The following is a 19,633-nucleotide window of genomic DNA, read 5'->3' on the forward strand; positions in this document are numbered from 1 at the left end:
ATTTGGTTATAATTGTAATAATCATTTTGCTGATTTAAAAATTGTGAATCTCCTCTATTCAATCGTTGCATCTAGGTACATATGATCAAAGTTAAATAATCTCGATCCATAATTGGCATCCTTGTCTGTTACAAAGCAACACCACCAGCCTCCATATTTTTGACACAATACATTTGCAATTTAGTTGCAGACCTCACCCAAATATTGTTTATGCACTTAGATTGCATTTTTAACAATTGTGACTATTTCATTCTAAATTTAATCCGTAATTCCCATTCCCTTTTCATTAATTTTAACCGATTTATCCATTAATGTATTATTAAAATTATTAAAATATAATAAAATAGATTGAATAATAAAAGTTAGTAATTGGTCTAATGATTATTATTGGTAATCAAGTATGAGATATTCTTACAAATTAATATTATATAAGGAATAACACCATTATAATAAATTTTAAATTTATCAAATTATTCTATAATTATTCAAAGGCTTTAAAATAATGATTAATTTATATCTGATGATTTTAATTATTATCTAGATTAAATATGATTCATTATCATAAAAATATTTATCTTAATTATTTAATTAAACATCAAAATTGGTCAATTTTATTTTTCTTCTTTGTTCCTCCTCTGAATCAACCTCTATTGCTGTCTCATATAATTATTCTATTTTCAATTACTTTTATGTAATTTTGATTCCCCATTTATCATTATCTAATTATACTTACTTTAGAGAACCACACCACACAATTTTATCTAATTTGATCATTCCTTGAAATTCAGAAAATTCTTTGTTTCCAAAAAGTTAAGTGATTGTAATGTAAAAATCACAAAACTACATTAAATCTGTTATTCTTTCAGGAAGAGTTAGAACACAGAGGATATACGATGATCGTATTAACACTTTCAATGAATACAAAAATTGATAGAGTTCTTATTGATTATACGGTATCTTATCCCAAAAATCATGAATAATTAATTTTTTAATTGTTGTATCAGTGCTTGTCTTTAATAATTTTTAGTATTTTTTAGTAATAATTTGTAAGAATTATTATAAGTTATTTATTTCATCATAATTATTTAGTTTTCAGTAATTTTCAACAGCCTATTCAGTTTCTGATTTAGATAAATCCAAATAAAATATAGAGGAATCAATATTCTTAATGGTGAATTACTATTACATTTAATTGTATTGGCAAGCAATCTTATGTTGTAATTCTTTTTATTCTTAATGTTATAAGCTTTCAATTTATTTTTTAGGAACGATTTTAGACCATTGTTCACAAAACTGATCAAAAATAATTGAAATATGATTTTTGTGAAATGAATAACCAATACAATATCTCAAGAATTATTTATAAATGGTGGTTGATGTGTCTTACTCAATAAAAATGATCTACCCTTTTAAAGATATTACCCAACAAAACATCTAATTCTGGATGTCCAAAATAGGCTTTGTAAGGATTTTCCTTTTTAGAAAATTATCATTTCTTTTAAAATTACTCATTAATAATTAATTAATAACTATCGCTATTAATTTTATTTACCTGAGACAAATTTCCATTTATATTACTTGTCTTCTAATTTTATTGCTACATTTTCTTGGGAAAACTAATTTAAAGTGAACTAGACCATTTCCCTATTGCTATGTTTACAATGGACCTTCAAAGTTTTTCCTCTATTCGCTAGAACTATTCTGTTATGAAGATTTAAATACTCTTAAATTTGAGTTCGTCCAAGGATTATTCAGGTAAACTGAAAATAAATGTTCAAGCTTAAAATTATTTTTTTCCCTCGAAAATTTGAAGGAATTCTTCATATAAGCCGTTTTTCATATACTATCTAATTGATTTTTCATTTTAATTGGCATCTATTTTTCAAAAATACTAATTTCTTTCATAATCGAAAAACTTCATTTCTTAATACTTTATGGATGGACACTATCTAGAATGAAGCAACTTGAAAATATAAAATTGATAATATGGAAAATACCTTTGTTATATAAATTTATTCATTCTTATTATCAAATTTGATATTGATAATAAGAATAAATCTTTTTATCCGAATTTTCAATTGCAATCATACTTAATCAACAAGTCTTAATATTGCAGATATTATAAACTTAAGATAATAAATCTCAACAAAAGAAGGTATCAACTTTATTACATAGAATTACATAATTAATAAAGGATTTTTAATTTTTGTAATACATATAACAAATAATGGGAATGATATTTATAGCTTAAATTCATTTGAATTATATATCCTATTAATAACATCCTGGTTAGAATGGTTGAGAAATAAATTTTGATAAAATACTATCATGCTTCAAATTTATTATCTAAATCAATAATTTAATAATAACATATATATATATATTATAAATTCTTTATAAAAATACATAAGTAAGTAAGTTAAGAAAATGAAGCATGTAGCAAATTGACATTTTGAGATTCAATATAGATGCGAAAAAATGTTTCGGTGATATTGAAAAAATCAAAATAAATAATAATGATTTCAATTTAAAAAATGAATTATTAGATAATGATTCTCAAAGGTATTAGCAGAATATAAAATAAATTTGATTAAATAAATTTTTGATTTTTTATTAAACAATTAGTATTAGTATTTGAATTTTGTCTTACACAGTTATGGGTTATGATGAATTTGTTTGTTGATAGAATTAGTACCATTGAATAGAGAATCTTAAAACAGAGGAGAGAATTTATTATATTAACTGAACTGTTTAGGATATAATTAAAATAAATAGATTCTTTTTCTTGCATAGGTTTTTTGTCGGTAAATGGTATTATTAATCGAATCAAGATTTAATATATCATTAATATTATTATATTTTTTATTAATTATAGATTGATATGTAGAAATAGGAGCAATCGTAATTGTCAACACTACAAAGTTTTGGAGATATATCTCCAGTGCCTGAAGAAGAGGACACTGAGATTAAGACTATTGTTACATCTCCATTAACAACAAAGAATTCATAGAGAGCCTACTCATTCTAATATTCATAAAGAATACGAAAAAAACCTTAGGTTCTGGAATTAACTGAGAAGCTTTATTCTTGGAATTCCTATTTGACTAAAAAGTTTGCTGAAAGTCCAACAAAATTTTGAATGAGATTTCTGAATACTTTACTAAATTTATAATTATACATGCCATTTTGACTTATTTGTAGACTGATTTCTGTTTTTAAATATATACTGTTCATCATGTGTCCCATTTCTATAATATTTTAGGATTTGACCATGGAGAACAATTGAAATGATGTCATTATAAAATAAATGATATTGTTGACTCAACTTTTTGTATAAATGATACAAGTCAATTTTATTGTCCAAGAAATAAAGGAGAATGTAAAAAGACGGAAATTTAATGTTTTAATGTTTTAAACAATGGTCAGATTAAAAAAAGAAATTTCAATCCAGACCAAAGCGAATATACGCAATTCGAAGATTATAATCAAATATCAATCAGTATAGGAATTTCTAGGAGATGCGACAATAAAACAGATAAAAATAATGAGATTTACGAGAATAGGAAATAGAGATGGAAATTGGATAATAATGAGATTGACATGATATAACTTATGTAGTAGGATTAACTTGGAAGTTTGGATTATCAATGGGAAATTGGATGAGTTTGTATGAAAAGAGACGAAGAACAACATATTTAAAGATACTCACATTAATTATTATCATTAATTAATTTTGATAATTTCAATAATAAATATAATTCTTTTTTAATATTATAATGGAGTAGAAAGAGAAGAAGGGAAAAAAATAATAAGATTCCACAGTGGACAAATTGAAATGCATTTCAGAAATAGTTGCCGAATTGATTAAATAGTATGATAGCAATTAGAAAATTAATTTATCACAAATAAAAGCAGAGTTTTCAAAAAAGAATAAGATCTCAGGAGCACCTAAGATAGTTGAAATCTTATCAGCCATTCCAGATGACTATAAGGATAAATTGATACCAATTTTGAAGGCAAAACCAGTGAGAACAGCATCTGGTATAGCAGTGGTTGCTGTTATGGCCAAACCTCATAGATGTCCACATATAGCTGTTACAGGAAACATTTGCATTTATTGTCCAGGAGTATGAGCATTTATGTAATGATTTTAGGGACCTGACAGTGATTTTGAATATTCTACTTAAAGTTATACAGGATATGAACCTACAAGTATGAGAGCAATTAGAGCAAGATATAATCCATATATTCAAGCAAGAGATAGAATAGCTTAATTAAAATAATTGGGTCATGATTGTGACAAGGTGGAATACATTATAATGGGTGGAACATTCATGTCCTTGGATTAAGAATACAGAGATTATTTTATTAGAAATTTGCATGATGCATTAAGTGGCCATCGTTCATAAACAGTCAAAGAATCAGTCCAATTCTCTGAGGAGAGTAGATCTAAGTGTATAGGTATAACCATAGAAACACGACCTGATTTTTGTTAGAAAAGTCATTTGAGTGATATGTTATTATATGGATGTACTCGTATTGAAGTTGGTGTTCAATCAATTTATGAAGATAGTATATATTCTAATCTAATATTTCAGTTGCAAGAGATACTAATAGAGGACATACAGTTGAATCTGTAAAGAAATGTTTTGCAATGAGTAAAGATAGTGGATACAAAGTGGTTACACATATGATGCCTGATTTACCTAATATGGGAGTAGAAAGAGATTTAGAGAGTTTTAAAGAGTTCTTTGAAAATCCTGATTTCAGACCTGATGGATTAAAAGTATATTTGAATTGTAAATTAGATTTATCCAACTCTTGTTATTAGAGGTACTGGATTGTATGAATTATGGAAAAATGGATAATACAGAAACTATCCTCCTGATTTCTTAGTTGATGTTGTCGCTAAAATATTGGCATTGGTACCACCTTGGACTAGAGTCTATAGAATATAGAGAGATATTCCGATGCCTTTAGTGACATCAGGAGTAGACAATGGCAATTTAAGAGAGTTATCATTACAAAGGATGAGAGACTTAAATGTTGCCTGTAGAGATGTTAGAACAAGGGAAGTTGGAATCAAAGAAGTTCATCACAAAATTAAACCAGAATAGGTTGAATTAATTAGAAGAGACTATACTGCTAATGATGGATGGGAAACATTCTTATCTTACGAAGATCCTTCTTAAGATATTTTAATAGGGTTGTTGAGACTCAGAAGATTGGATAAACACACTTTCAGAAAAGAATTAACTCAGGAACCAACTTCCATGGTTAGAGAATTGCATGTCTATGGTTCAGTGGTCCCTATTCATTCAAGAGATCCTTCTAAATTCTAACATCAAGGATATGGTACATTGCTTATGGAAGAAGCAGAGAAAATTGCAAGAGAAGAACATGGAAGTACTAAAATGGCAGTCATTGCTGGAATCGGAACTAGACATTATTATCGTAAATTAGGATATCATTCTGAAGGAGTCTATATGGTAAAAAAATTAGTATGAAGAAATATTATTCGATTAAGTTTTATCAATATTATCAATATTTAATTACTTATTCAGAATTTTCATTGTTTTAAACAATTAATATAATTAATTAGTTAAACATTAAATGGAATTAAATATAAAATATAGTATTAAATAAAAAATCTTATTTTAATGATAATAGCAAAAAAAATGATATCTTATCTACAATAAGAATTGAATTTTGTTATAAATACAAATAATTAAATTGTAAAAATAAAAGATAAATGAGATCATATTTATGAATATTTTAAATCTGTTGAATCATCTTTATAAATGCTAATATAAATAACATTTAACAATAATTAAATCACTCAATTAGCTTTAAAATAATATATAAATATATAATTATAAATTAGATAAAAGAAGAATTAATCCAAAATTGATAATCAAAATTAGATGATTACTAACTGATTTTCTATATTTAATAGAATAATACATGTAATTCTAAAAGACATTAATACAGAAATCATAATATTGTTATACTATTATTCACAAAATATCTTAGAAGTACAGTTAAAATTATTACGATTCCACTTTTTAACCACTCATTCTTGTATTCACACAACGATCTAATAGTTGTCCATTCACTCATTATGATTGATAAGGAAGCCATCTATTTATAAAATGGTTAATGACCCCAAATGACAAACATGATAATTGCTAATCTTCCAAATTATGATAAAATCAAACCAATAATCATTTATTAATGTTGTAATTTTCTAAATATTATCAATGATATAATGTATATTGTAACAATTTATGATAACAATGTTAGTGTAATATCTATTGTTTATTTCTGAACATCTTCAAAATTCAATTCCTATTCTTATTTATGCAATATGTTTGATTAATATTTGTAAAACAATTCCAATAGTATATAAGTAATGAATAATATAAAGGAGGCTGGTATTAGAGTATACTTCAAATTTAAATATATCCATTACTTAACTATTAATTAGCAAATGTCGATAAGCACTCACTTTACATAGAATCATGTCAACCAATAGTATATTGTTTTCACAACCAAAATACCAATCTTAGTTTTCGTGATTACAATGAGGACATTGGGTCATCGGATCAGGATTTTCCACTTTTGTATTGCAATTTACACAATTCATTAATAATTAAATTTAATTATGAAGAATTAAGGAGTCTTTGATCCAACAGCTTTAGAAAGAGCAGCTTAAGTATTTCTTATTAAACTATTAAAATAGGCTTTACGCGAACTAAATAAGTCTCCACATGCTGCTAAAGCCCTTGATGCTATGATTAAGACAGAAGAGGCCAAAAAAGCAGATAAACAAGCATTGCAAAAATAACACGAAGTATCAAAAGTAAAAGTTGAAGGGGAAGAGAGAAGAAGAAATATGGATCATCAAAAATAAGTGAATCAATAAATAGCAGATTATAATGATAAATTGGAAAGAGAAAGAACTAAAGACAAATTAAAAGACAAAGAATTGACTGCCTAAAGAATGAGAGAAGAAGCTGAAGAATCAATTAGAAGATAAGAAAATATGAGGAGAGAAACATTAACAATGCAAATGAAGAAATAATTTGAATTAGAGGAAAGGAAAATCACTTTATAAGCTAAACTAAATGCTGAGAATTATAGAAAGAACTTTGATTTAATTGTTTAAGAATAGGAGAAGAAGGCTTAGATAGAGAAATAGGCTAAAATAGAATTACACAATCTTTACTTTGTTAAATTCTAAGAGGGATTCAAATATTTGCAATAGAATCCTTAAGGTCTCTTTACAATAGCGAAAGTTATGTTATTTGTCAGTGGAGCCTTTTTCTTCAGTAAGTACAGCTTAGGACTTGGATTTAAGAGATTGGAAGCCATGTTAACAAAGCCTAATTTAGTGAGAGAAACTTCTCGTCGCTCTTTAAAATGGATGATGCCTAGTTCTAAACGTATATTTGATAAACTAGTCTTAAACCCTGAATTGGAACACACACTTTAATTGATTACATCTGGATTTATTGCCAAATAGAGTCAATCAACTCCTTTGAGAAATCTATTATTTCATGGTCAACCAGGAACAGGCAAGACTTTATTTGCAAAATTGCTAGCCTACAACTCTGGACTACACTTTGCTATAATTTCAGGTGGAGACATAGAAAAATTGGGAGAATAGGCAGTTCCTGAGATCGATAAATTGTTCTCTTGGTGTAATTCTACACCCAAAGGGACACTCATATTTATTGATGAAGCCGAGGCCATTTTCTATAAAAGAAGTTCTTCAAAGTAAACATCTGCTGCCTTGTCAACATTTTTAGCTTAAACTTCAGCAGTTTCAAAGAAATATTCTTTAATCTTAGCAACAAATTTACCAAATAAATTGGATGAAGCCATTTTGGATAGAATAGATTAAATTGTTAAATTTGATTATTTGAATGAAGAACAAAGAGTTAAGTTATTGAAGAAAGGGTTTGAGGATACTTTCTAAAAAAGTAACATGCTTTCCTTGATCTTAAATCCAGCCAAAGCATTTTCGAAACGATTCTAGGTCAACTTCAATCTTTCAGAGGATGAAATCTAATCTTTGGCAAAGTAAATGGAAGACTTTTCTCCAAGATAGATTGATAAATTTATCATTTCATTGTATGATGCAGCCTTAGGTTAGTGCATTATTGATAGACAAAAGCAATATTGTGTGGATTTAGGATTTGCTAATAATATATTACAAAGATCACTTTATGAGAATTCACTAAGATAATAATGGTCTACATAAATTTGAGTTTCTTGTGTTATATATATTAATTTTATCAAATATCTGAAATCTCTTTAGTTTTACTTGGACTGACTTGTTTCGAGTTCATCATTTAATAATATTTTTTGAAACTACCAAAGGTGGTTGATGTGGATAGATTTTCCTTTTAACTTGGATCCTTATCCTCCAATGATTTAGTAACATCATAACTCATATTAACTACTTCCTATATTTATTAGAATGAATATTTACCTATGAAGGTATCTTCTTATCACTTGCTTATTTGTTTAAATAACTATTATTAAGAGTTTGATTTGGATTATATTTTCTGAGACTCTTTGAAGAATTCTTCATTTTCTCATTTTCTTTGAGTAATAATTCTTTCTTTTTCTCCAATCTGGATAATTAATCTTACAATTCCATCTTTTATTACATAATGTAATCCTTCTCTTAACTCCATTTAGCTCTTTCCTTTTCATGATAAAAGATAAGTTATGATTATTTTTTATCTGATTCTCTCTATCTTTCTTCTAATTCATTGATTTTATTTCTCCAATACTCCTTCTCTTATTCCACTTCTTCATGATGTTCAAGTATTCGTTGATCTCTTTCCTATTTCAATTCTTCAATTGTACTTAATAGTCTCTTTTCATTCTCCAACAATTCTGCTGTCTTTCTCTCAAATTGTTATCCAATCTTTGATTATTAATCCAACAATTCTTTACTTTATGATTACTTAAGTTCTTTTTCCAATCTCTCAATTCTTTCTTAATAATCATCACATTTCTTTTGATGTTATTGTTAAATATCTTTCACTTAATCTTAATACTTTCTCTCAATCTAATTCAACATTTCTGTAATGTCTTGATTATGATCATTTCTCTCCAGACTTCTCTATCTTTACAATGTTTGAATTGTTGTTTCAAACTTCCTCATAGCATCAGCTAATTCTTATTTCAATGATTCTCTTTATGATTCTAAGAATTATGTTTTACCTTACTAAAAATATTAAATTATAATATTACCCATAGAATCTTATCCTTCTCATAATTGGCCTATAATTCTTACTTCTCAAATTCAAGATTAGTCAATTATGATTTTAATTATTCAATATCTGAAGATGATTTAGATTTTAGTAGACTAAATTACTCTCTTAATTATTTCAATTGCATGGCAGCATTACTATTCTCTGAAGATGTTTGTTATTCATGTTCTCTTAATTTCTATTCTAAATATACAATCTTTTCTGTTGACAAAGCAGTTTCTTTCTCCAAATCTTATTGTGCCTTCAAAAACTAGGTTTCCTTTTCTCTTAATTGTTTCTTAAGTTAAGTACTTTTAGATTCGATCTATTATTTCTCTTCATTTAATTTTGATAATCTATCTGATAATTCTTAAGTCCATTCCTACTTCTAGATCTTGATTCTCTCTTCATATTTAAGATTGCAACTCTCCAATTGTCTCTCCAATTCTTCTACCTTCTTAGCAAAGAATTCATTTTGTTAAGCACTTAATGCTATAGCCTTCTCATAATTAATCTTCTTCTCTAAATATTCATCACATGTAGCTGTGTATTTTCTTCTCAAATCTTACAATGACTCTTATAATTGAGTCTTCTCCTTTTCTTAGTCTTCTTTTAATTATTTGAATTCACTTAATTTCTATTGGAGTTTGACATCCAAATTTTCTAATTTCTAGGTCATTAATTGATTTTCCTTAACTAATTGTTGATTATTCTATTATTAATTGGTCAATTAACTTTCCAATGATTGAATTGTAACATTAAGATTATTGATTCTTTATTCAACCTAGGTTTAGAAGGTGTTTTGTAATTAGACTAATTATTCTTTAGTCTCATTCAAGATATTCTCCATAGAATTAAGTTGTTTATTCTTTAATTCTATTTCATTATCATATTGTTATTATTAAGTAGTCAAATTGATTTCCAAATCTCTCAATTCATCTTTCAATGTCTCTATCTCTTCTTCATATTATTATTGTTCATCCCTCATCTTCTACTCTTGTTCTTCAAATAATATTTAATATTTCTAATCAGCCTTCTATCTTTCTTCATGAATTCTTCTCTCCAAAACGTCCTTCTCCATTTCGTAATAATTTCTTAATTCATTTACTTATTACTCAATACTATTCTTATCTAGATTACCTGTATTTTAGAGTTATTATTTGCATTAGCTTAATTCCTCTTCTAATTATTTAATTCTTTAATTCATTCTCAATTCTTTCTCTCTAAATTGAGTATGCTTATTTGATTCCATCTCCTTCAATTATTACTGAATCTTCTGTTTCAATTCATCCTATACCTAATAGCTTTCACTTAATTCCTCTTACAATTTGTTCTTTTCTTATAAGAATACATCCCCTCTCATTTCTGCTTCTTGTAATTCTCCTTATAACTAATCCAACTATTGTTGTAATTGTTTTCTCAACTATTATGAAGTATGCTCTGCTTATCTAATTTCAATCATATGCTATTCCTTCAAATCAATGATAGATTTATTCAACTATTATTGATTTTAGGTATTTTATGATTACTCCAAAGCCAACATTGCTGAATCATGTGACTTTTTAAGATCATTAATAGTATTTTTCTTCTCTTCTAACTCCATCTACAAGAATTAAATTTATTGATTCAAGATTGCATCACTCTTTAATTATATTTACTTTTGTTCTTATAATTTGATTTCCAACTACTTAACTTATTGTTTGTATTGTTCGCCAACTTCATTAGATTCTACTTGCATTTAAGTCGATAGCAAATCATCTTGAAGTTGTTTGTTCTTTGTGATTTCTATATTGATTTGTTCTTGTAAGGTTTATTATGATTACATCAATTTCTTTATAGCATTGCTTTGACTCTCCTCCTTGTGAGTTTGAACTTAGTAATAATTTTCATATTTGATTTCCAATTGCATTAATTAATCTGAAGTCTCCTACAACTTTTCATTTAGTTATAAGTTCTATGCTCTTACTTCACTCAAGGTTTACTCATAAGATGCTGTTAATTCTCTCAATTTAACAGAGAACTCACTCTTAGAAGTCATTAAAGATGAATCATACTATTTCTCCTTTTTGTTGAATTCATCATTCAACTTCTATAAGTGTGATATCTTCTATTCCAAGAGAGCTTCCTTCTTCTTAGATTCACTCTACAATATAAATTATTCTCTCTCAGCACTCTTTAATGCTTCTTCAGCTGTCTAACATTTCTATTTTAACTCTTCAAAACTAGTTTACAACTTATTGAAATCATTCTCAAATTGTGTCTTCATTTATTGAGTAGATTAAGTGTTTTTTTATTTCAACTTCTCTAATTCATCACATTAAGTTTTATATTTTTGAGTAATTTCAGTATTCTATTAATTTAATTATTTAATTTGTTAATTTTATTGTTCCACTTATTTTTGTGAATCTAGTTTGATGGTGTTCAATCCATTTTATAATTTATTGATTTATTCTTCTGAAAACTTCTTATAACCTTCAAAATCCTATTGGATGTTTTAAACAAAAAATGTAGCTCCTTCAGTTGTCATCTTTTGGATAAACTCAACAAACAATTACTTTCTCTTTACCACTTTAGGTCCATGCTCATCTAAAAAGATATTGAATAATTTCAAATCCTTTTCAAATTCACTATAAGTTTTGTACTCTGACATTTTTAATTTTTAATCAATAGGAGCAAATTATTAAACCAAATATTATTTACATAATGCCATAGATTCAGTTTCATTAAAAGCCAAGAGATTCTCAAATTTGCCTTTAATCTTTTGTTTCAACTCATTTACATATGGAATTATCTCAGCATTATTCCCCATATGTGCAATGGCCTTACTCTTACATATTTTATTCAAAGCCTTGACATCTTCGAGAGTAGTTGGGAGTTTGGAAAGCAGAGTTTCTTTGATCTATTTTTCATATATTTCAAATGCTTCTGCTTATAATTTTCTGCATTCTTCTCTAAATACATATGTCCATGAACTCTCAATTGTGGCTACACATCCACTATTCATAGCTTATAAATAAGAACTAAATTTAATAGATACTATTACTTAATCAAATTGATATACATTCCACCTGTGAGTGTTTTACCTCTAAATTACTTAGGTTTCACTTTAGAAAACAGCATTTTTCTCAAAGATATTGCTTACTCATAAAATTCTGGTCTCAATTATTTGAGATCCTAATATTGTAACTATTGTAATTGACTCTCATTATTCACTGGTCTAACCAATGTAAAACATTCTCTTTCAGGAAAGAAAGTTCTCAATAATCTTCTGATTCTGTTCTTCTCCTCTACTCTATCACAGAATCCTGGTTATTCCTACAAGGATCTCTCTAAATACTGATGACTAGTAAGAGTGTCTCCATTGTTATCCAATAATTGCAATGAAAAATCTCTCAACACCCAAAAAAATTGAGGCATAAACTCTCCATACTCCTCAGAGTCTGGCTCTTCATTTGATCTCAATTAGATGAATTTTGTTAAATTGACTACAAAACTCAATGATTCCAATGCTCCTTCATCAATAGCTCCAACTGAATTATAAACAAAAGATGATGCTAATAAAACAGCAAGAGCAAATATCCTTGTGTCGTGATTGACATCTGAGTCATTCAAAGCTCCTGTACCCTCTGAGTCTACTATCAAAATTGAAGTCTTTCCCACTGTAATTGGTGTACCCCAAACCCACATTCCTTTTGTGCATGGATTTACTGTTGGTCCAACTCCGAAACCATTGCTACGGTTGAGCACTATTCTATTCAATAGATAGGATTTTCCTGTTCTATACAAACCTGCCACTGAGATAATTGCAATGGGATTATTTATAGATCTAATCATTTTTGCCGCCTCTTCTGCCAAATTGTAAGCTATCTATTGAATATTTACTTACTTCTATTTTAAGGATCATACGTGATTAATGGAATTGCTTCTTCTTTATACATTGAAAAATTTGAATTTGAAAAATATAATAATTAACAATCATTATTTCTAATTAATTGCTTGTATTGGCAAACTTTTTATTATTAATTTATTATGTTATTACTCACTCCCCATTTAAGGTTATTTCCATTAATTATTTCCTATTCTCAAATTGATGAACACATTATTATAGAGTTATCATAAGGATTTCAACAATTTAATTCAGCTTTATAATATCTTATCATTATACCTATCAATCTAAAAATGGAAGTTCCATTTTATATTCTTATTCTCCATATGAATGAAATTTACATTGAATTTTTCATTATGAATAACATTTAATTTATAAATAGAACACTATTAATTTAATTTTAATATTATAATAAGAATAAATATAATTTCACTACTATTCATCTTCAGAACCGGCATCTTAAACTTCTTCTTATTACTCTTACTATTCTTAAGTACCATCCATATCTTCAAAACCTAACAATTCATCACAAAGATTATTCAAATGCAATTGTTATGGATAATTTTTGTTTGGCAACAATGATTCCAAATAATCTATAATAGAATATTTATATTACATTCAATTTCTTGTTCATCTAATTTTTCACCCTTTGTTTTCAATAACTCAGTAAATTAATCCCATGGCATCACTCCTGTGTCTTTAGACAGTGTCTTTAATGCATCATATATTTGACCTTTAGTGACACCATTAACAGGTTTATGATTAACATACAATTTAAGGAATGTATTAATTTCCAATTCTGAAATTTGTTCGCCTGTTTCAAGATATTTTGAAAACTTGATCTCATTTATCATATTTTCGATTTCTTAATTTGTTGGGAAGTATCCCATAGATCTCATCATATCAGCAATAGCAGTCAATGGTACTAGACCATCTAATTTTCTAGCCTTAGTAGTATGTTCATCCTTTGATCTAATCTGACTATAATAAAAGAAGTCTTTCAAATCTCTTAAAGTCTATCCTTCAGGTCCTCCATCTAATAAATTTGAAAATATTTCATATTCTGTTTCTTGTGTTTAAAAATTATCTTCTAAAGCAGCAAAATCGACACTCCAAATATTAATTGCAAAGTCATCACCACCAGAAGTAAAAAATAATTTACCATCTTAAGTTGATGATAAATCAACAATCTTCTCAGGATGTGCAATCAAACCCATAGTTTTATTGGGATTACCATCCAAAGGCAATTTAATTATACCAACCACCTTCTCACCTGTAGAGTATGCCAAATATTTATCTTAGTATTCATTTTTCATATCGCTTGGATTAAGTAATAATAATCTTTTGATATGTCCACCAAATGTGGGACCTAAACAAGTCTTTTTACAGATAATACGAAGATCTTTTAATACAGTCCATAATTTCAATTTGAATTCACTATTTGTTGTTAATAAGACATCCTCTCTTTATAGATTTATTGGATACCAGATACATGCTGATGGCAAACATTCCTATTCAATAGAGACTACACTTCTTAATTTAACTCTATTATATGGATCTTGAGTTGGATCTAAAACATCGTAGACTGCCAACTTCATGTCTTCTCCTATGGTGAACACCTTTAATTGAACTTAGTTCTTTTCATCAAGTGTTTCACCAAAGGCAACTGATTTGATTGGTCCATGATGTACTCTATATTTACCAGCAAATATCCATTCTTTTTATTATTTCAATTGACTGTTAGGATCGAAATCAAAATTAAAAACACTGACTGCATAAGATTCATCAATTGTAGCAAAATATTTTGAATCAATACTAAAAGTTAAGTAGGTTATTTTTGGTTTAGTTTTGTCAGTTTCTGAAACCAATAGATTTTTAAGCCATTTTTCTTCTCTGCAATCATACATATGAACTATTCCATTTTTTGAACAGACAGCTAAATAATAACCATCAGGACTGTATTCTATAAATGTACTTTATATTTGTAATTCACTTCCCTTCTCTTTAATTTCTTTCAGTTTATTGTGTTTTTCATAGAAATTCCATTCATAAATTTTGTTATCTTCACAACTAAATGCAACAACAGGAACATTAGGTCTTACAGATATGGAGATAATAGGTGACACAATAGATGACATGATGACTGTTCCTTTCTTCTTTTCTTTTTCTATTTCTTAAAATTGTGATGATTTTAATAATATCACATTAGCCTTATCATCTACAACTATAAAATCTTAACATAGAAATGGTTTTGACTTCTTCTAGGATTACTCATCCTTGTCCTTCTCTTCATCTGATTCAGTTTCAAAATCCTCTTAGAACACACTCTCATTTGCAAATGATAAATTAGTAATAGATCCTATGCATTAAATATTTAGACCATTCTATCCAATCACAACATCTTCAAACCATGCTCTAATTCTGAATTTGAAATCATAAAATCTTATAGATCCATTAGATGCTCCAACTACTAAATACCTTCCTTAGACTCTTAATAATAAAATCTAAGCATTTCCTTTCTTCTATTATGTCTCTGATTTATTAGCCACATTCATTAGATTCACTATCTTAATAACTCTTCTCTCATCTGGTTATCCATATTCTTCAATAATAAGAGATACATCCCAAACTATTATGTATCCATCCAATGTTCCTGTTACCACATTCTTATTCTTAGGAATAAAGACTGTCTAGGTCAACACCTTATTCTTTTAGACTTCAGGACTGTAATACTCGAATCCTGCTGCTCCATATTCCCAACTCCAAAAGACAACTCTCTTTTTGCCTGTGGTAGCAAATTCAAATATCTATTGCTAATTTTGCTTTTGCTCAGCATTATTATTGATTGTAACATAGTATTGATAATCTTTTAATTTATCATCTAAGACTGTTGTTCTGAGACGAGGATCTTGAGATTACCAGTCCCAAAACGATATAGATTGTATTTTATCGGGTTCTTCCTTTGACAATGTTACCAAATATTGGCCATTCTCACTAATATCCACTGCTTAAACACCATTAGCATGTGGCTCAAATATCGTTCTTCTTGGTACTCCTGTCTTTGCATCCCATATGACCAACATACTGTCAGGCCCTGCATCAGCAGTTACAATTATGTCCAATTCTTTGCAATATGCTGTGCATGAAATTTTGTTACACTAAGAATCAGATAATATTATACATGTCCTTATAATAATCTTTATTAGTTATTCCCATAATCAAATATGACTCCTGTGTGTGCTGTTGCATAGAATATTTCCTAAATTCAAATTGATCATACCTTACGAGAATCATTAGTGAGGTTGTGAACTCCATTTACCATTTTGTAATTAAACCCCAATGTCCAAGACAGGTTCAAGGCATTCAATTTTTATTGATCTTCTTGAAATTCATCATGATATTCAGACATTATTATTAAAATTATTTAAAATACCCAATTTCTAAATACTTGATAATGTGATTTTCAAGTTAATAATTTAGAATATCAGAATTAATCACAAATGACATTTGGAGAATGCATAGAATTCTAATTCAAATTAGTATTGTGATTTTTGAATTCACTTTCTCTTTAGTTTTAATATTTAGTATTGCAAATGAATATTTAATGATATTTAACAATAATGTTGAAAGTGACAAATCACTAGTTTACAATAACATTGAAAGAGAGAGAACCAGATTTAGTAATTACTTGAGAAGTAATAGATTAGAGTGTTGAAGTAGCAAAAATTAGAATTAGATTTCGTTAATAAATTAATAGTACTCTATAAATTTTGTTATGTTTTGGCATGAAAATCTTGGGCTGAAGAAATGAAGAATAATAAGAGTTTGATAATATTATTTAAATTATTTTCATATTCACTGATGGCATATTGTATTTGAAATTGATCTGAGTTGTAACACATTCTTTTTGGATCTGAATTTAAGCGAAGGCAATTTAATTGAGATATTATCTTGTGAAACCTCTGTCTTTATTCGTTGTATGTTTAGAGATAAATTTATTGGTTTTTGATTGTTGTCCTCATGTTATGTTTTAAGTCTTCTCTTCTAAATAGGAATTTAGACATCTAAAGTACTAAGATGTTTATTGAATTTAATTTTCTTGTTGTTCTACTAATTTAAATCATAAACACCATAAATTTCCATTTCATCACAAGAATCTACAGAAGTATCAGTACGAGGAAATTAGTAATTCTGATTGATCTTTGAGAGTTAATAATTTCTTTCAATAATTGGAACAAAAGAAGGTTTTGGCAGTTATTTGGGTAAGGATTTCCGAATGCGTAATTAGTAATTTTTATTAAAAGTTTCTTATAACATTTATTTAATTAAGATGAATCCAATTCAATAAGCATGGTTAAAGTTTTTATAACCAGTCTCAGTCGTTATCAATGAGAAATTGGCTAAACGATCAGGTAGCTAATATACACTAACATGAAGGACTTTTGGGAAAGATCGGTAGATTCTTCCTTATTGGACCAAGAGAATTTGGCTATCACCCAACAAATTAAATGTTCATTTACTTCAACAGAAGAGTGCTCTTTGCCACAGCCTTTATGGGTCATAAGTACTCAGTATTGAAGTAGAAATATGAATCTATGATTTAGAGGATTAACTCATCAAGGATATCACATGTTGAGACCAATGAGAGCAGCAGTGTTCTTGGGTCCTTTGGCTGTATTAGGAGGTCTATTCAGATTAGTGTACTATTCCTCTGAGAACAGATCATACTAGTAATTGATCTTAATGATATTCTTAGTCCTGATAATTTGGATTATGTGATGAAGAAGGCTACAAATGCTTTGCATTTCCCATTAAATACATTGAATCAAAGATTATCTGCACATTATACAGAAATTAGCTCAATTTATACAGCAGAAATGATGAAAAGAGTAAAAATCATTATTTTATTCAAATAATTAGTATCATAAATAACATGCCAAAATCATCAAAGAAAGATCAACACAACCTGAACATGTGAAGAAAACCAAATATGCTGATCCATCTTATAAATATGTACCAATGACTCCAGTTCACATTGAGGACTTAAAATTGGCTTGAGTAAACCAATATAAAATACATTCAATATGTTCATTAATTTTATCAATAAACTTAATTAATTAAGTAACTCCTATATATGAAAGCTAATCGCTTTATTATCCATAATCCTACTATCGAATCTTATCAACTAGAAGAGTACTACAACTATTTTAAAAGAATAGAGGAGATTGATAAAGACAATATCAATATCTACAAAACAATCGAATAAAATTAAAGTGCAACTAATTCTCGATTTTAATTGCTTTAATATACATCCAAATTTAATAAATAAAAATAATAAAATGCATAAGATAAATTACAAAAATTATTTCTCTTCCTAAAATTAATAATATATTGGATGACAAAATCGAAAGAATCAAAATAAGAGAAAATTCATATGTCAATCTAAATCGATTTAGAGGAATCTCTCAAATGACATTAAAAGTTCAAAAAACACTTTTAATAGTTCCTTAGAAAATATCAATTTGATCAAGAAATTGCAAACCCTTAAACCAAATATATCCAAGAAGAATCTTGATATTCATTATGAAAAATAAAGGGAATATGGTAATCGGTTGAGAAAATTACCGAAACTCCCAGATTTCGATTAAAAATCTCATTATCTGTTCTGATTTTTATAATTATCTTTACAATTTTATGATAAATATAAAAAACAACTTAATTCTAATAATTTAGCCATCATTGTTTAGTATTGAATCTATAATTTTCTAATTCTAACATTTAATCATTTAAAACCATTTAATGAAGACAATATTAATTGGAATCTATTTTTGTCATGTAATTTAGAAGTAGATCTTCTTTTGTCGAATTGAAAACCTATTATCTTCAAAGACAAATAAGGCCTCATTATTTTAGTCAAGTAAAGACGATTGATACTTGTTAAAAATTATTTGATAAATGTATGATCATGATTGTAACTAAAATTATTAATTTTACGAGCTTATTCATTATATATTATGAGCTGTGAAATAAATTTATAAAATTAAGATTGAATTATTAAATATTACTAATAATTTATATAAGTAATTTTAAAATTCTGATTTAAATGTTTATTTCAATGCAAAATAACACTGTCAATTTAGCTTTGTTTATATTAATAAGAATATTACACACAATATTTTTTTAAAAATACATAACATATAATTTGAAGACTAATACTTGCATTGTAAAAACCCTTATTGTTACAATATTTTAGTTAATTTTGATAACTTAACATGATGGGCTCCTCAAATAATTCAATGTTCATTTTTGAGAGAAATATAACTCAAAGTTTAAAGTTTTAAAATAATCAATAATAAAACGATTTTACCAATTCTAAATGAACACTAAACTCAATTAAAATGAAATGAAAGGGTTATTTATATGAATTTATACTTAATCGTAATTACTCAATACTTTTACTAAGTGTTTTGAAATATTC

General features: G+C 27.3%; 6 protein-coding genes across 6 annotated transcripts; 3 read left to right on the top strand and 3 right to left on the bottom strand. All coding sequences in view use genetic code 6, as the record gives it.

The window, feature by feature from the left end:
* Positions 1-21: 21 nt before the first annotated feature.
* PTMB.419-b (hypothetical protein) lies at positions 22-309 on the bottom strand. The annotated part of the gene is made up of 1 exon (XM_001347208.1): positions 22-309. One exon carries the CDS (start codon positions 307-309, stop codon positions 22-24), a length of 288 nt encoding a protein of 95 aa, XP_001347244.1.
* Positions 310-3,776: 3,467 nt separating this feature from the next.
* On the top strand, positions 3,777-5,507 carry PTMB.420 (Histone acetyltransferase). The annotated part of the gene is made up of 4 exons (XM_001347209.1): positions 3,777-4,127; positions 4,155-4,572; positions 4,599-4,786; positions 4,809-5,507. 4 exons carry the CDS (start codon positions 3,777-3,779, stop codon positions 5,505-5,507), a joined length of 1,656 nt encoding a protein of 551 aa, XP_001347245.1.
* A 1,157-nt stretch (positions 5,508-6,664) lies between these two features.
* Positions 6,665-8,272, top strand: PTMB.421 (AAA+-type ATPase). Its single annotated transcript, XM_001347210.1, has 2 exons — positions 6,665-6,715; positions 6,743-8,272. 2 exons carry the CDS (start codon positions 6,665-6,667, stop codon positions 8,270-8,272), a joined length of 1,581 nt encoding a protein of 526 aa, XP_001347246.1.
* A 28-nt stretch (positions 8,273-8,300) lies between these two features.
* On the bottom strand, positions 8,301-13,207 carry PTMB.422c (Guanylate nucleotide binding protein). The annotated part of the gene is made up of 5 exons (XM_001347211.1): positions 8,301-8,471; positions 8,498-9,244; positions 9,271-12,289; positions 12,313-13,132; positions 13,156-13,207. The coding sequence occupies 5 exons, from the start codon at positions 13,205-13,207 to the stop codon at positions 8,301-8,303; spliced, it is 4,809 nt and encodes a 1,602-aa protein (XP_001347247.1).
* A 377-nt stretch (positions 13,208-13,584) lies between these two features.
* Positions 13,585-16,564, bottom strand: PTMB.423c (WD-40 protein). The annotated part of the gene is made up of 4 exons (XM_001347212.1): positions 13,585-13,748; positions 13,772-16,313; positions 16,337-16,414; positions 16,436-16,564. 4 exons carry the CDS (start codon positions 16,562-16,564, stop codon positions 13,585-13,587), a joined length of 2,913 nt encoding a protein of 970 aa, XP_001347248.1.
* A 921-nt stretch (positions 16,565-17,485) lies between these two features.
* Positions 17,486-18,125, top strand: PTMB.424 (hypothetical protein). Its single annotated transcript, XM_001347213.1, has 4 exons — positions 17,486-17,567; positions 17,593-17,734; positions 17,760-17,885; positions 17,912-18,125. The coding sequence occupies 4 exons, from the start codon at positions 17,486-17,488 to the stop codon at positions 18,123-18,125; spliced, it is 564 nt and encodes a 187-aa protein (XP_001347249.1).
* The last annotated feature ends 1,508 nt before the right edge of the window (positions 18,126-19,633 follow it).

The sequence above is a fragment of the Paramecium tetraurelia genome, assembly GCF_000141845.1.
Source record: "Paramecium tetraurelia macronuclear, complete genome".
NCBI classification, from domain to species: Eukaryota; Ciliophora; class Oligohymenophorea; order Peniculida; family Parameciidae; genus Paramecium; species Paramecium tetraurelia.